This window comes from Vulpes vulpes, chromosome 11 (assembly GCF_048418805.1).
Source record: "Vulpes vulpes isolate BD-2025 chromosome 11, VulVul3, whole genome shotgun sequence".
In the NCBI taxonomy this organism is placed as follows: domain Eukaryota; kingdom Metazoa; phylum Chordata; class Mammalia; order Carnivora; family Canidae; genus Vulpes; species Vulpes vulpes.
This window is the reverse complement of record NC_132790.1, coordinates 59,875,562-59,892,502: the sequence shown is the minus strand read 5'-3', so window position 1 is coordinate 59,892,502 and position 16,941 is coordinate 59,875,562. Positions and strand designations below refer to the sequence as shown.

General features: G+C 41.1%; 1 protein-coding gene across 10 annotated transcripts in view; it reads right to left on the bottom strand.

The window, feature by feature from the left end:
- MOBP (myelin associated oligodendrocyte basic protein) overlaps positions 1-16,941 on the bottom strand; it is a 50,131-nt gene that overhangs the window by 7,908 nt on the left and 25,282 nt on the right. For 6 of the 10 annotated variants that reach the window (XM_026000968.2, XM_072726522.1, XM_072726518.1 and 3 more), the window contains one exon: positions 6,082-6,301. In XM_026000968.2, the coding sequence (XP_025856753.1) occupies position 6,301 (1 nt within the window). In that variant the 3' untranslated portion in view covers positions 6,082-6,300. Of the gene's footprint in view, positions 1-6,045; positions 6,302-16,941 lie in introns of all 10 variants that reach the window. The other 4 variants (XM_072726524.1, XM_072726520.1, XM_072726525.1 and 1 more) reach the window with 1 other exon arrangement.

The window sequence follows — 16,941 nt, the reverse complement described above, 5'->3', positions numbered from 1 at the left end:
ACAGGGAAGGTAATAAACAGGATCATTTTAAAAATAAGAGTTAGTTGGTAGATTACCACAGTAAGAAGATAAAGAGTCAGGGAAATTAGATGGTACCAAAATCCACATTAAAAAGAGTTGAAGAAAACCCGATACCATTTACATTCCAAGTCAAATAATGAGGTGTCAGCAAGGCATCAGCTGGAAGACAAAAGTTGGAAAATTATTCTTTTTTCTGCTTGTAGCCAAAGCTCTAGTTGAAAATTAAAGACAAAATCTTGCACCTGGCAGTAGAGATCCTTAATGATCTCCATCAGCAGAAAACTAAGATTCTGTTAAAGGGTCTGACTCAGAAAGCTCGTAAGCCAGAGAGAAATAACAGAGGTTGTCAGTTGCAGAAGGGGATGTTCACAGAGAATTCGAGAAATGAGGGTGAGCATAGTGAAAATAGATTGCATAGAAATCTATTGGACTGCCATGTGAGGGTAAAGAAAGCCTAAGATACTAGACTTTTTCTTTTTGATGCATTAAGATTTATTCCTGGATGGAAAAGAGATGCTGCCTTGCTGAGACAGAAATTGTAAATAACAAACTCAGAGATTGGTGTACTTCAGAGATCCGACATAAAACCAAATCCAGGAAGATCACTAAATAACTCCTATCAATAAGAGATCCTGGAAGCCAGGCTGTCTCCCATGGGACACTCCTTGTGACTACTGGAGCAATCTACTTCCCACTGTGCCATTCACCTTTTTCCTGCTATGGAAGAAGCACTCCTAGAAGTAAATTAGCTATGAATGGCCTGCCACCTGGGTAGCAACCTATGAAGTGTCAGGAAAAACTTTACCCTCTGATCTTTGTGCAAACATAATATAATTGATGAAAAGTTGCCAGAATGTCTATTGAATCCTGCACTCACTGAATGATAGATTACCCAACCCTCCATGGTGGTGGGCACAATAGGAATATCTCCATTTCAGCATTAATCAACAGGAGGCTGTGCATGGACCATCATAGGGGCCAAGGGACCATTTGCATTATCTGATAATATATCTGCCTCTAATACTGGCCCTAGTGTGGCTTCATTAACAAAGACTGGCCCTGGGATGCCTGGGTGGCTCAGTGGTTGAGTGTCTGCCTTTGGCTCGGGTTGTGGTCCTGAGATCCTGGAATCAAGTCCCTCATCAGGCTCCCCACAGGGAGCCTGCTTCTCCCTCTGCCTGTGTCTCTGCCCCTCTCTGTCCCTCATGAATAAATAAATAAAATATTTTTTTAAAAAAGACTGGCCCAAAATCTCTTACTTTCTGCAGTGAGGGCTGGTTTGGCTAATGCCGATGCAAATAACTTCCTATATTTATTAAGAATATCTATTAACTCAACAGATGAAAGACTTCCAACTGCCATCACCACCTTCTCAAACATGAACTTAGATACTTCCAACCTTTCTTGCTGGTGAGATTACATCCCCTAACTAAAGGAAATCTTAGAAACCCAAATCCTTTTCATCTAAAAGGATCTTCTTTCTAGGCCTAATTACTTGAGATTATCTACCTTTCTCTCTACAAAATATTTATAGCCTTTGGATTCTAAAGAGGAGTGCACCAGCCTCCCACATATCACCACTAAGTCCCACAGGCTTCTAGCCTTACATTATGAATGGACTCTTGGGACAGTGCATGTACTTCAAAATCCAAGGCAAATATTACTTTGATACTAAAATTTAACACTATTTTAGAACTTAGTTTATTGTTCACAGATCTTTTTGAACCAAATGATTCAAATTTGATAGATACTTGATTTGCTATTATAAGACCACCACTTACACTATAGCCTCCATTTTCTCCATTCTATTTTATGTATTATTAATGTAGTTTATTTAGTTAATATAGCTTATGCGACAGAAGTGGAGTTTTAGTACCATGTACTAAATATATAATATATATTATATATAATATAATACTTTTATATAAATTTGCTTAAAAATTAAGTATAGGTATAATTATCAGGACTGTTTGCTAATCTGTGTACTTTTTGCTCATCCATGCTTTGGATAAACCTAGCCATCAAAAGTCAAAACACTCAACTTGGTGGTGGGTAACTTGTTGCCTAACGGAAAATAAGTTGTCACTGAAACACGCAAGCCTATGATATAATGCCAAATAGTACACTCTTTGATTCAATAAATCATTTAGAAAATCACTAGTGTAAGTATTGTATCAGAATTTGCTCTCGGTCAGGACAGTGGAGATTGTCAGACTCTTTAACCTCAGTTGAAGCCTTCATCTACATAAAATTAGAAGTCAGCGTAGACCCTAAAAGCTGCAGCTTGGGGTCCTATTGGCTCCACCTCCCTCTCATCTCACAACATGGTACCCCAAGTATCCCAGGGCTCCATCAATCTCTGTTTGGAAACTTCTAGGTTGCAGCATGGTAGCAAAAAGACCAAGGTCACAGTTTCAGTGGCCATGGCAGCCATGGCCAACCTCTCCCATTTACAAACCCAAAACACATGTAGTGTAGAATGGATGCATACTTGATATTTAATGGAAAGAAGTTCCTTTATCACTATATTTAGCCAACATTCCTACTAGTGTGTATGTATGTTACAAACAAGAAGAGTGAGCATGCAAAATCTCTCCAAGTTATAAATGTATGTTCTATTGTTGAGTTAACAGAATCACCTTTGCTCATTAAGAACACTGCATTTAAAAAAAAATAAGAACACTGCATTTTGTTTAAGCAGAGATAATAAATGCCTGTTGATGGTGTTATTAGTGGGATCGAGACATGTGCTATGGAGTCCAGAAGCCCTCCCAGGACCCTTCCTGGTCTGAGTTTCCATATCTCTCTGGTGTTGGAAGAGTCCAGATGGACATTCAGCAAATTACTGTCTCACAGTACAGTCTCATCTCTCTGTGATTTGTGAGAATTTTGGCAGCTTCCCGTAGTGAAAGCTTCCTTGTGATTCTTTATTCCTTAAGATTAGACTCTGCCTTTCTTTCTCTAATTCTTTCATCTTCCATCTGAGACCATATGGAACTTAAGTTTAGATCTAGGACTTACATCTAAATATGAAGTTGTAGGCAACCACTTAGTGGCAAAACGTTGCCTTGAATTGTTAATTAATTACTTAATTAATTTAAGTCCTCTGGAAAAAGAGGTTTTTTTTTAAAGATTCCAAAGACCTGAAATGAAATGATCTCTTTATAATCCTCTCCACTGTCCCTATATCTCTGACCCTTGACACCACCGACAACCCCATTGTGAACAGGTCACTTCACCTCCAACTTCAAGAGAAAATCAAAGCCACAGAAAGGAACTGCCTCAAGCTCCTCCCACTGATCCTGCAAACCCACCAGAATCAACATCCTTCTTCCCTCCTTCCCCCTTTTCCACTGAAAAGGGACATCTGCTCCATGCCTGATCCCCTCACTTGTGCCCCAGATTCCCCCTCCCACCTCCTGCATTCTTGACTTCCTCAATACTTCCTCCTCCTTTGCACACCCACTCTGCTGCTTCCTTTCCAGTAGCTTTCACCATGCTCAACCATCTCCTGAGTTCATGGAACACCCCAACTACTGGACTACCTGCTTCCCTCTATAGTCAAATTCCTGTTCCTGACTTCCTATTTACTCCAAAAGTGCCCTAACATGGCACCAATCATTCCTTATTGCTAAATACAATAGACACCTTTGACTTCTCAAAAGTATCTAAACTTTTGAAAAATTATTCCTATTTAAAAAAACAACAACCAAACATCTATTCAGTCAGCAAGTGTTTATTGAGTTCTTCCTAGTACTGAAAACTGAGGATGTAGCAGGAAACAGGTGTTGGTGATCATGGAGGTTACATTAGGAGCAGAAGGAGAGCCGAACAATAAACAAGTAAATAAATGAACAAGGTAATTCCCAAAGGTGATAAGTGCTGTAAAGACAAACATAACTAACAAATCTAAAGTGGTGAGATAGAGAGTAACTATGGAAACTATAGTTTGCTTCCAAGGGGAACATCTCTGAGATGATATCTGAGCTAAAGTCACCAGTTCAAAGATCTTGGACCAGAGCATCACATGCAGTGTGAATAGCAAGAACAGAGTCCCGAATGAGCACAAGCACTGAGTAGCTATGACAACATAATGTTTATACCCACAGAAGGGGAGAAAGAAGACAGGAAACGTGTCATTTTTCTGGGTAGGGAAAGGGCTTCTGAACCACATGTGGGGTAAATGAAACCTGGAAAGGGCAATAAGTCTTGTACTCTAGGAGCTGGAGCCATGCTCCACTGTCCCCCTAAGTAGAAAAGTATTGAGGGTGGTGTGGGTGAGGAGTCATTGGACTTGGGATTAAAACAAGCTAAGATAGTTTCTGGAGTGGATCCCACTAGAGCCTCAAGACAAATAGGCCCATTCCAACCCTCCTCCTTCCATCCCCCAACTCTGAGATGAGTAGGGAAAGTGGTCCAAGAGAGGTTCTTGCAAGGCTGCTGCTGGGTAAACAGTGAAACCCTAAGTCAAGGTCAGGCCCCTTAAGGGAGTCTATTAGTGGTGTGGCCTTCTTCCCATGTGATCAGCTTCAGTGGGTCCTCCGGTGGCAGGGGTGGTGGGGGAAGAATGGAATTGAGTGAGACTAGGAGGGGCCTGGGAGAGAAAATGAGAGCCCAAAACGATTCCCCCAAAGCCAAGTTCCCCAACATATACATAACACATACACCAATCCACAGGATAAGATGATCTGAGAGTCCTCCATTTAAGCCAGGGGCAACCCCCACCAAACAAGTGTGTGTGTGTGTGTGTGTGTGTGTGTGTGTGTGTGTGTGTGTGTGTGTGTGATGTAGCCAGGAAAAAGTCAGGACATTATTTCCTATGCCCCTGACTGAGGACTTACATTCAAGATCAAAGTTCTTCCCAAGAATCTGGGGCTATAAATAGTGGGGGCAAATCAGAGATGAGAAGTCAACCCATAACCTTACTCCATTATAATTGGGTTCAGACTTGGACATATGATGGGATAACTTCCCACACAGGGAGGGAGGTCTTGGACTGCTTATCTACCTTAACTAGTCTTGTCCCCACCCCCACACTCCCCCTAATTCTCCTCTCTCCAAGGCCAAGCTCCTTTCCTGTTTTGCCTGACCCCACTATAGTATATAGATGCATCAGTCAGAAACAGCATAGAGGGACCAGGACTCAGCTCTCCCTGGAAATGTGGGGCACTTTGGCCTGGAAATAGCAACTCTGAGTTGCAGAAGGGGTACTTCTGGTCCTATGAAGGGCCCTCAGGCCACATGCCTGTGTCCTGAAGTGGGAGCATGGGAGAGCAGCATCTCTGCCTCACAGAAGGCCCCTCTTAGCAACCCTGTCTCCAGAAGCCTTCAGGAGAGGGGCAGGGGGTAAGGCATTGAGTAGTTGCCCAAGGTTGCAACTAGTTGAAGCAATTAATTCTGGAATTGGAACTGTCCAGATGGATTGGATAAGGCTCAAAGGCAGTGTCTTAGAGTATTTGCTCTCACCCAGGCATGGACCAGAAGAAGACATACACATATCCCTGTGTGAGGTTGGAGACAGGGATCTGGGGAGTGGGAGAGATCTACTTCTTCATGAATTTACTCTCAGCTCTGACAGCTCTCTCAGCTTCTGTTAGCACATTAGCTGCATCCAACATGTGGATTTAGACAACTCCTACCCTTTTTGGGAATTTCCTTGCATATGTGGTTCATCAGCTAGCCTAATAACTTACTCAAAAGGACTTGGTTTTCCCCAGAACCAACTGTGCCTCTGACTGTGTGCTAATACAAGGAACTGATTAAGGAGGTCACATGGAATCCAAGGAAGAGAGGAACAAGGCAGAGGATTAGTTACAAAGAAGAAAGTCAAATGTCAAACTGGGTAACAGCATGCCAGAGACTGAGGGGAAGAGAGGTTAGAGGACAACACAAGGGCTAGAACTTGACCATCCTGATCCAAAGACCCTGGAGGTCTGTGCATGCTCTGGAAAAGAAAGGAGCACAGCTGAGACCAAAGAATCCACGCACTGAGCTCTGGGGCCCAAGGGGCACTTTGGGACCCACCAATAGAACATGATGCACAAAGATGCCCCCTCTCACCTCCAGGCAGGCTGCCTGGCAGCCCATGAACCAAGGGGACTGTGGGCATTGGCAGTTGCCACATCAGCAGGTGTCTGCGCCCGCATCATATTGGAAGCTGGATAACTTGCCCAAAGGCACGTGGGTCAAGAAGCAGTGAGTCCAGGTCCTGAGGTGGCCCATTCACTTGAAAGTCCTCCCTCACTTTTTCCGTGGGGTAGTCTTGGTCCTCCTTTTCAATCTGGTTTACAAAGAGAAACAAAAATCCAGTGTTTCTAAGTGATGATCACTCTTTGTGCTCAGTTAACATAATTATGAATTTGTAGGCTATCTTTGGGGTTATTATTCTTCTGGGAAATCTAGCCTTAAATTCTTTTTTGTATTTCATAATTCTGGTAGTATCTGGCCAAAATCATATATAATTTTTTCCTGGCCTGAGCCTAAGATAGACATTCTTTTGAAGTTCTTCTGTTTTTATGTACAATAATTATTGCTTTTCTGTTTAATCATTGCAAATAATTTAAAGATACAGAAAAACACAAAGGAAATCAAAATATCTCACTCCTAAAAAAACTAGTTTTAGTGCCCATAGACATAAAAATATGTTTGTACACATACATACTTTTGGGGTATTTGAACTCATTTTATAAAATTGTGACCATATTGACATGTTCCTGTTTTGATGGGGAACAGATTGTGTTCAGGATATCAACAACACCCAGTAAAAGCATTATAAATATGTGGACCCAGACAACAATTGCTTGCAAGCTTGCTCTCCAACTGAGGGATTGCAAATTAACCACAATTTATTTAGATAGCAGAACTCTATGTGATCACCTTGGAAATGAGGCCTTGTCAAATAGTTTTAGAACATCATCAAAGTTCTTAATTTAATTTAAAAAGCAAACAAGAAAAAAACCCACGAAGATACATGCATTAGGAGTGTGCCATGCTTTTACACTGAAAACTAAACTTATGAGAAACATAACGTTTTCCATAACTGCGGGGCGGGGGGTGGAATTAGAAATAAGATTCACATTCAGGTGTTAGCAATACCATTTTCCCAAACCCCAAATTATATATCAAACTAACAGGGCTGTATACTAAGAAAAATAAAAGAAGAAATATTTTATTGAAACTTGTAGAATGAATTGTAGCCTGAGAAGGTTGGAATGCATCCCTGGAAATTTAAGAAGAGAATCCCTATATTTTCTGGATTGCTTCCATGAACTCCAGACATGACAACCTGTTCATAAGCGAACCCCCCATAAATTATGCTATATATGAAACCCTGGGTGTTGGCACTGACATGGAAGCCCTCAGATCCCAGGCATAATCCTATGCAGGCAGCACTGCAATCAGTCACTGTGGCATCTTAGATGGTGTGACCAGCTTGTTATCTAATTAGTCCTCCACTGGCAATGGCAGCCATTGGGATGGATGCCACCGGGATGGCCAAATTGTGCAGCAATAGCCCATAAACTCCAATTCAATCAGAGGAAGCAAGTGAGTGGAGGAAGATTAAATGACACAAAGTATCTATTAAATAAAAATTCTAATAATACCCACTCACCTAAAAGTATAAGATGATGAACTATGCACTTTACATTGATAACTAATGAGGAAGATAATATCCTCATTTTACAAATAGGAAAAATATAGTTTTAAAAAAATAACTTTGACCAGACAGCAGTGTTCAGACTCAAACCTGATGTCAGAGCCCTTGCCCTTCCCATTGCCAGAATGACAGGTAGGTTGTATTTATAGGTCTTATTCAGTCAATAACATCAGCCAACCCCTGAGTCAGTCCCCAGGGATATGAGTGTAAAAGTCCTGGGTCCTGACTCATGAATGTTCCAGCAAGGAATATGTACATTATTGTGTCTGATGTGTAGTAGTGGAAGTAGGAGACAACCCCAGGGTGAAGTGGCCATTTGATAGCAAGAAGTGTGAAGGCTAAGTCAAAGGGGTACACCAAGGCTCCTTAACAATGATAATAACGATGATTCTGCTGACACAGGAGAGGAGTTCTATGCCTACATGAAATACTCTGTACATCATCCCCATTGACAAACTGAAAATAGGAAAACAACAGTTCATTATTACACAAAAGTCAAACCCTATATAAAATGCCTTAGTCGTGTTATTGTAGCACAGCTTTGAATGATGAAAATTATAAAGACTGTCCACGTAGCAGAGCATGTAATTTGGGCTTTACCCCCTTTAGTGATTCAGAAAGCCTATTTTGCAAGGACTTAATCTCATTAAAAATATTTCTCCAAGAAGGAAATGTTCTAAGTGAAATAGCGTAAACCATACAAAAATTAGGCATAGATATTGAAAAGGGGGGGGAAAGCTGTCTGTATTCACAGACAACATGATTGTCATTGTAGAAAATCCCAGCGTCTGCCCCGGAAAAAGCTAGACTGAGTTTAGGAAGATCACAAGATACATGATCAATATACAAAGATCAATTATATTTTATGTGTTGGCAACAAACAATTGGAAATTGAAATTGAAAAAAGAACTATTTTAATAGTAACTAAAAGCATGAAATGTTTCATTATAAAGCAAACTAATTATATACAAGATCCATACGCTGAAAAGGCAAAACAAAAAAAAAAAGACCTAAATGAACGGACAGATGTGCCATGTTCATAGATTCAATACTGTTACAGTTCTTATCAAGTTGATTTATAAACTCAACATAATCCCATTCGATTCTACCAGGATATATTGCATAAGTTGACACACTGACCCTAAATTTTGCCTGGTAAAGTAGAGGAACTAGAATAGTCACAACCAATTCCAAAAATATAGAACAGTGTTGGGGAATTCACACTAAACTGATTTCAATACTTACTATAAGGCTATAGTAATAGAATTGGTAAAGAAAAGATACATAAATTAACAGAATAGAATAGAAAGTCCAGAAATAAACTCACACATTGTAGTCAACCAATTTCTGACAAAATTGCAAAAGTAATTCAGTAGAGAATCTTCTCAACAAATGGTGTTGGAACAACTAAATATCCACGTGCAAAAAAAAAATTGAACCTCGATCCATACTTCACACAATTTACAAAATATCAATTCAAAATGTACAGTAATGTCAATGTAAACCTAAAGTTTTAGATTTCTAGAAGAAAACATAGGAGAAAAGCTTTGTGACCTTGGGTTAGGCAAAGAATTCTTACAAACAATACAAAAAGCACGATCTATAAAAGAAAAAAATCAATAAATTGTACTTCAGCAAAATTCAAAACTTTGGTTCTTCAAAAGACAGTTTAAGAAAATGAGAAAGCAAGCCAACCAAGCCACATACTGGAAGAAAATATTTGTAAAACATATATTTGATAAATATATTAAATTTGTTATATTTGATTATACATTAAAAATATATCCAGATATATTCTTTACACTCCCAAAACACAATAATAAGTAAATAACAATCCACTTTCCAAAATGGGCAAAAGATTGAGCACTTATCTAATAAATATCACCTATCTTTGGTGGATGATTTATTATAAGTTCATTTAAATGTGTGCAACATCATTAGTCATTAAAAAAATACAAAATTAAAACTACAATGAGATAGTACTACACACTTTTTGGAATGGATAAAATTTTAAAAGATGACAAGAATGCAGAGCATCCCACTGTGCTAGTGGGAATACAAAATAATATAACTACTTTGGAAAACAATTTAGCAGTTTCTTACACATTTAAACACATACTTACCATATGGCCCAGCAATACCAGTTCTAGTTATTTACTCAAGAGAAAAGAAAATTTACACTCACATGAATGTTTCCAGCAGCTTTATTCATAATCACCAAAAACTGGAAACAATCTAAATACCCTTCAACTGGTTAATGGAAAACTACAATAGGTACATGCATATACTACTTAGCAATAAAAATAAAATAACTGCTGATTAATACAACGACATGATTCAATCTCAGATGCATTATGCTAAGTTAAAGAAGCCAGACTCAAGAGGTTACATACTGTATTATTCCATTATATGACATTTTAGACTAATAAAACTCTAGGGACAGAAAACAGATTGGTGGTTGTCAGGGGCTTGGGGATTGACTGCAGAGGAATTATGAGGGAAATTTGGTGGGAGGAAGAGGTGATGAAAATGTCTCAGCTGTGATGGTGTTTACATGATTGTGTGACTGTTTGCCAAAAAGGTCAAATCCTGCTGCACGCCAATTATATCTCAATAAACCTGATATATGTTGGTATGTGTGGCGGTGAGTGAGTGTTTTTCACATATATACATGACATTTTTGGGTTCCATGGTCTCCTCCTTTATCTGAATGCAGGTAATTGAACCATGACTGCCCCAAAATTAACAGTGCTAGGTGATATGATGAGCAGAATCCTATTTACACCCAACTACTACTGCCCTGCTGTAGGTTATTTTCCAATGAGACTCAACTGCCTGGAAACAGACGTGGTGAAGACAGATGGCTGGATTTATCCAAAGTTAAAGTTTTTCCAAAGATATAAGACAGATAAATATTCGGTGTAGGGTATTTTTGAAAGAGATTAAAATGTTGAGCCATGGCTTCTCATTTGGGAAGGGAGGAAAGTGGTGAAAGAAGATGAGTACCTAGTTTTTCAGAGAAGACATACAGATGGCCAGCAGGTACATGAAAAGATGTTGAACATCACAAATCATCAGAAAAATGCAAATCAAAACCACATGAGATATCACCTACACATCTTAGAACGGCTATTATCAACAAGACTGGAAATAACAAGTGTTGGTAAAGGTGTGGAGAACACAAGGTGACCCTTGTGCACTGTTGATGGGAATGTGAATTGGTGCAGCCGCTATGGGGAAAACAGCATAGAGGTTCCTCAAAAAAATTAAAACTGTGATCTAGCAATTTCATTTCTGGGTATTTATCCAAAGAATATGAAAACATTAACTCAAAGAGATATATGACCCTCCATGTTCATTGCAACATTATTTACAATAGCCAAGATATGGAAACAACTTAAATGTCCATAAATGGATGAATGGATAATAAAATTGTGGTTTATATATGCAATAAAATATTATTTGGCAATAAAAAAAGAATGGGATCCTGCCATTTGCAACATCAAGGATATATTTAAGGGCATTACATGGGATGCCTATATGGCTCAGCAGTTAAGTGTCTGCCTTCAGCCCAGGGTGTGATCCTGAAGACCCAGGATCAAGTCCCACATTGGGCTCCCTGCCTGGAGCCAGCTTCTCCCTCTGCCTGTGTCTCTGCCTCTCTCTCTCTCTTTCTCTCTCTCTCTCTCTCTGTGTCTCTCATGAATAAATAAATAAAATCTTAAAAAAGGCGGGGGGGGGGCATTACACAGACAAGTCAGACAGAGAAAGACAAATACCAAGCTCATAGATAAAGAGAATAGATTGATAGTAGCCAAAGGTGGAGGGTAGGGAGTAGGGGACAGGAGAAATGAGTGAACTGGGTTTTTTTTTTTTTTTGGTTTAAATATATTGAATAATTATAATACAATACTATACAACATAATAAATACAAAAATTAAACTACCAGGGAGGAAAAGGGGGGGATTATGATGAATGGGGAAGGAAAAACAAGGGTCAGAGTAGTAGAGATGCCTAGTGAAATTTAGGAAGAGTTGTTGTGGGGACACTGGACAAAGTAAGCTAGAAGAAAAGCAGACCTGATGTGGAGTTGGATGATTCCAATGGCAATTGTGAAGATAATAATTTGTTTCCCTCTTTGGAGAATAAACTCCATAAGAACAAAAGATTCAGACACAGCTCCATGGATCAGAGCTCAGTTAGCCCTCAGTACTTGCCCCAGTGTGGTCTCAGGTACTCAAAACCCACCCTAACCTTCTCAATCCCCCAACTCTCTCATCCTTGGGTAGAACTTGCCTCCATCTTAATGCCCATTAATGGGTCTCTCTCTCCTTTGCAAAACCAAATGGCTTTTCCTGCTCTCATCGAAAGCCAGTCCCTCCACACATATTGTGAAGGAGGAGTCTTACTCTATCAACGATCTCCATTCCCCCTCTTTTGTTTTCAGTCTCACCCTCATGTCTATACCCCTCTCCATTGGCTCTTAGTGTGCTCTAAGTAATAGTTTGAAGAAAAAAAAACCCTAGGAGTAAAATTGGCAGTCATTTGTTGGGGGGATGTTTGAAAGTTAAGATGGTGCTAAGGTTTTCAACATGTGTGGAAGGAGAGACAGTAACATTACTTGCTGAGAGAAGAGGAAGAGCAAGTCTTCATGGTAAAGAAGTCAAGTGGAGACAGTCAGGTTTGACAACATCCAAGTTGATCTGCTAGACAAACAAGCCCATACGTGAGTTTGGTGTCAGGGCTGGAGGAAGATTTGAAAGTTATCAATCAGTATGCTAGTCATGAGAGAAGGAAAAATCACCCGATGGAGCCCCAGGGGATTCGAAGATTTAACAATTAGCAGAAAAGGAAGGATTCACAATAGAGACAGAAGGAAAGTTCACACAGAGAATCAGGAAACAGGATAGCCACTGAAGGCAAGAGAACAGAGAATTTAATGACTGAATGAGTGAGTAGTCAACAAATTTATCAGACAGCATCACTGATATAAAAATTGGACTCAACATTCATCAAGTTAAGTAACACAGGGGATTCCTGGGTGGCTCAGCAGTTTAGCTCCTGCCTCCTGCCCAGGGCATGGTCCTGGGGTCCCGGTATTGAGTCCTGTATCCGGCTCCCTGCATGGAGCCTGCTTCTCCCTCTGCCTGTGTCTCTGCCTGTCTCTCTCTCTCTCTCTGTCTCTTATAAATAAATAAATAAAATCTTCAAAAAAAAAAAGTAAAGTAACAAAAACCATAGGTAAGCTGTTAGAGCAGATGCTGCTGATGCCTTGCCTATGTCCCCTTGCTCTTACCACTGTGTGCACACTGGCCAAATTTCCAGATGCCTTTCTCTGCCTGGGGCTATTTCCTGCTGCTGTAGCCCACTTTGCTTGGCAGGCCAGAAGGTCAACGAATTAACATCTCTACCCTTAAAGTAGCATTGGTTGACTAATGACTGACAGGGCGTGGTTGTATAAATATCCCAGCTCTTTCACCTGCTGATTGGATAGGAAAACTGAGTGCACTCCTACACTGGCTCCTAGGGCTTCCTAGCAGGATTAAGCCCAGGAGCCCACAGTGAGAACTGGTTTGATAACACACTCTCTATCAGCTGCTTCCCTTCCTCATTTCCCCGTTCCTCCTTTGCCTCCCAAACTGCCTGCCCTTGCATGGTTGCTCCTGGAGGAACCTGCACAGGAGAAATTCTAGTGAAGTGCTATGGGGAAGAATCAGAGCACAGTAAGTTGAAGAGTAAATGCAATATAGAAAAGTTAAGGTGATGAATTTACACTATTTTTAAAAATTTGTTTGAGAAAAGGAGAGACAAAACAGGGACCAGAGGTGAACTCAGTCATTAAGAGATAGCTGGACATGTTTAAAAGCTGAAGTGCTTTCTCTTTAGACACTAGAAAAAAGCTAAAGTTGTCAGGGAGGTACAGTAAGACCCTGGAGGAAACGCGAGTAGAGGAAAGAAGATCACACAGATCACACTTGAGTGGAAGGAAGGAAGGGTTGATCTGATCAGGAAAAAATGCTTCCTCCTCCAGGGCTGACAGGAAGGATCGAAAGACAGATGCATATCCTGACATGTTGGGGCTTGTGGAGGCAAACTAGCCTGGAGAGACACAGGTGCTCATCCATCGTGCTCATCCATTCATGCTAGCACCAACCCTTAAGGCTAGAGGCTTTTCCTAGCTGTACTCAGCAGCTCTCTGTATCCATGACTCATCTCAGCAGCTGGAAGCCAGAGTAGTACACGTGGATCATCAGCTTGATCTATGTGAGGGATTTGTGGAATGAATGTGGCCGGAGGATGGGCAACAATGGCATTAAGTCTGTTACAGAGAGTCGTTAACCATGTGCTCCAGACTAAGGACATCAGAATGGAAGAGCACAAACAGCTCATCAGACCAGAGGTCTCTCTGGCTAACCCAGGCCTCTGCGAATACCTGCTCTGCACAGGCCCTGTGCTATGGGGACCAGCACAATGTATAGAAGCCTGCTTCTGGACAAGAAGGGATTTATGACTTAGGGCAAAACTCAAGAGTTCAGTCATCGAAACTCATAAAAGCAATAATGTGACCTGAGAGGCAGGCAGAGCCAGAACCTGATCAAAGAGCAAAGTGCTCAGGCCTTTTCCCTAACCCTGGCATTATCTGAGAAATGATGAATTTCCGATTCTGTTTGGCTGATGAGAGACCAAAAATAGATCGCCAGGGCATAAACACTGGGATGCAATTAAGCCTAATACATGCCTGGGTGGGATTTTTCCACAAGCATGTAAGAAAGGAGTACAGAGTAGGTTTTTTTGCTTCTGTAAATACAAAGAGAGCTCAGAAAAGGGACCAGAAGTTTAGTCAGTCCTGCACAAGGAAAGAGAAAATGATCCACGGTTTTCCAGAAGAACAAAATGCAGTGTACCTTTTGGCATCAGGAAGGACAAGGTGAGGTCAAGTCATGTCATAGAAAGAGTCTGAAATAATTTGGGCCTGCACACCTAAAAAGCAGGTAGGTACCCCTGACAGTTGAATCTTAGCCCCAATACCTGGTTCTGTCAGTGCACACTCTCAGACCATCAGAGTAATTGCTCTGGGTCAGTGCTCTTCAGAAGTAAATTCTAGCTCATCAAGTATGTAAGTGTCTATAATTGCATTGTTGTTTGACACATATATCTTCTTCTACAGTACAAAGGAAAAGTAGAGTGGTTTCTACTCCATTACCAATGTAACGAGCACGTAGCACGTAGTCATTCAGTGGGTGTACTTGTCCTAACCTTCAGAGGCAATGCACTACCATGTCTAGCTCAGGACAATGCATGGTCAGTAAAACACCAAACCCTGCTTGTTTCAATTTGAGAGTCAAAACTAAAGCGCTCTGTCTCCAAAAGACCAAACTCTGTGGAGAACGTGAAGCCACTTAGAACCTTAACCCTCTAGCAATCACTTACTTTCCTGGGCTTTGATTTTATCATCTGCCGAAGTGAGACAAGAGAGCAAAAAAAGTGGCTGGAGGAGAAGAGGGACGAGGCAGGGAGCAGGCAGTATGGAAGCAGCCAAGCTTGGGGTGATTCTTGGAGGGAAGAGCAGCATCACATGGGGTGGGCGGGGGGCACTCATAAATACAACAAGCAGCTGGTCCAGGGGCATATATCATTTCCTTTGATTGCCCAGAGCTTGGAGCAGTGCTGTGCACATAGTCTTGATGAATAAGTTTGCAAATACATGTAGAAATAGATTGGTCCTCCACGTTTCTGATGTGCAGGGCTCAATTTGGTACAAGACATTTTGTGAAGGAATGAGTCAAAGGCATACATCACAATGCTCAAAGTTATGTGACTTGCCCCAAATCAGTCACAAAACCACAGATCCCATGCTCCTAAAGCAAAACACCAAGGAACCAAAAGAAGGTTGGCCCAGGAAACATGTGTTAACCCTAAAGGCAAGGATGACCTGTGAAATCCTAAAATTTTGAGGAATTGAGGGTAGAATAAATTAAGAGGGAGATGCCAGGGTTTCCTCCCATCAGATACAAGAACTCTACCATGTTCAATTAGGCTGCATGGAATTATACCAATCAGGTCCTAAGATATAAATATTCTCTGGTTTTTGAGATCTATCCAAGGGAATTAGTAAGGATTCAAAAGGCCTTTGTCAATTTTTGTTTTATCTTTAAAGGTCAGAACTCAGGAATGGCACCGTTTCAGAAAGCAAGTCTGTTTCAGAAACTCTTCTTTGACCCTTTCTCCAAGTGCAGTTTAGTAGCTCTGCTTAAGAGTGAATTTTTTCCCCATTAGCACTCCTCCCACCCCTTTGACTTGGGATAGTTAACCAGTATCAACAGAGGGAATAAATAACATGGTGAAGCAATGGCTCTAATGCTTTTCCTCAGGACCTTTGGAAATCTGAGAAGGAAAAATAAGTATCTCGGGAAGAACTCCAATGGTCCATCCTCTATGTAGTGGAACATTATAAACAGAGGCTTTTGGGTCCCCTATCCCGGGTGAGCAACGAGGACTGAGGAGGCAAAGACGGCCTGATACCCACTGAGAACAGTTAACAGGAAATCAAGTTACGCCAACATTAATTAGGATGTCTCTGGAGTTTAGGTGAATCAAACCAGCAGGCTGGGTGCAGACAGATAAAGCTGGCCTTAACGGTCTTCCATCTCCTGTCTGTGTACTGCTTGAACTCCCAGCCATCCAAGCAGCCATCACGCAACTCGCTGCAAATGGTGGCTTGAAGGCACCCCCACAGATGACATGCCTTGCATCTAATTAGTTTCCCCTGCTTCTCACACTTCCTATCTTACCTGGCCAGCCCTCTTGGACTTAGGCACCTTGGGAGACTAGTTAATTAATTAATGACTAGTTAATGACTAATTAACTTAGCATGCAACTTCCTGTTCCAGGGTTAGAGACTGGAGGCCTCTTACCTCCTTCACAAATTAACCTCGCCTTATCTTGCATCTTTTTAAGGCTTTCACTTTTCGTCATACGTGTGGCCCCTTCCACGTGTCTTTACTGCACATTACAGATAATGTGGATCATTTATTTATGGATGGTTTAAATCAGTGCTTCTCAAAGGGTGGTCTGTGTACCACCTGTGTCACTATGCTGGGGTGGAGGTGCTGCTTGTTGGAAATGCAGATCTCCAGACCTCATCGGTGACGCAAGGAATTAGATTCTCCGGGGGCATCTTTAACATGCTCCTCAGTTGATTCCCCTGTAAGTCATTCAACAGCCCATGACATGCGCACACAGTAACATGCTAAGCAGAGTAG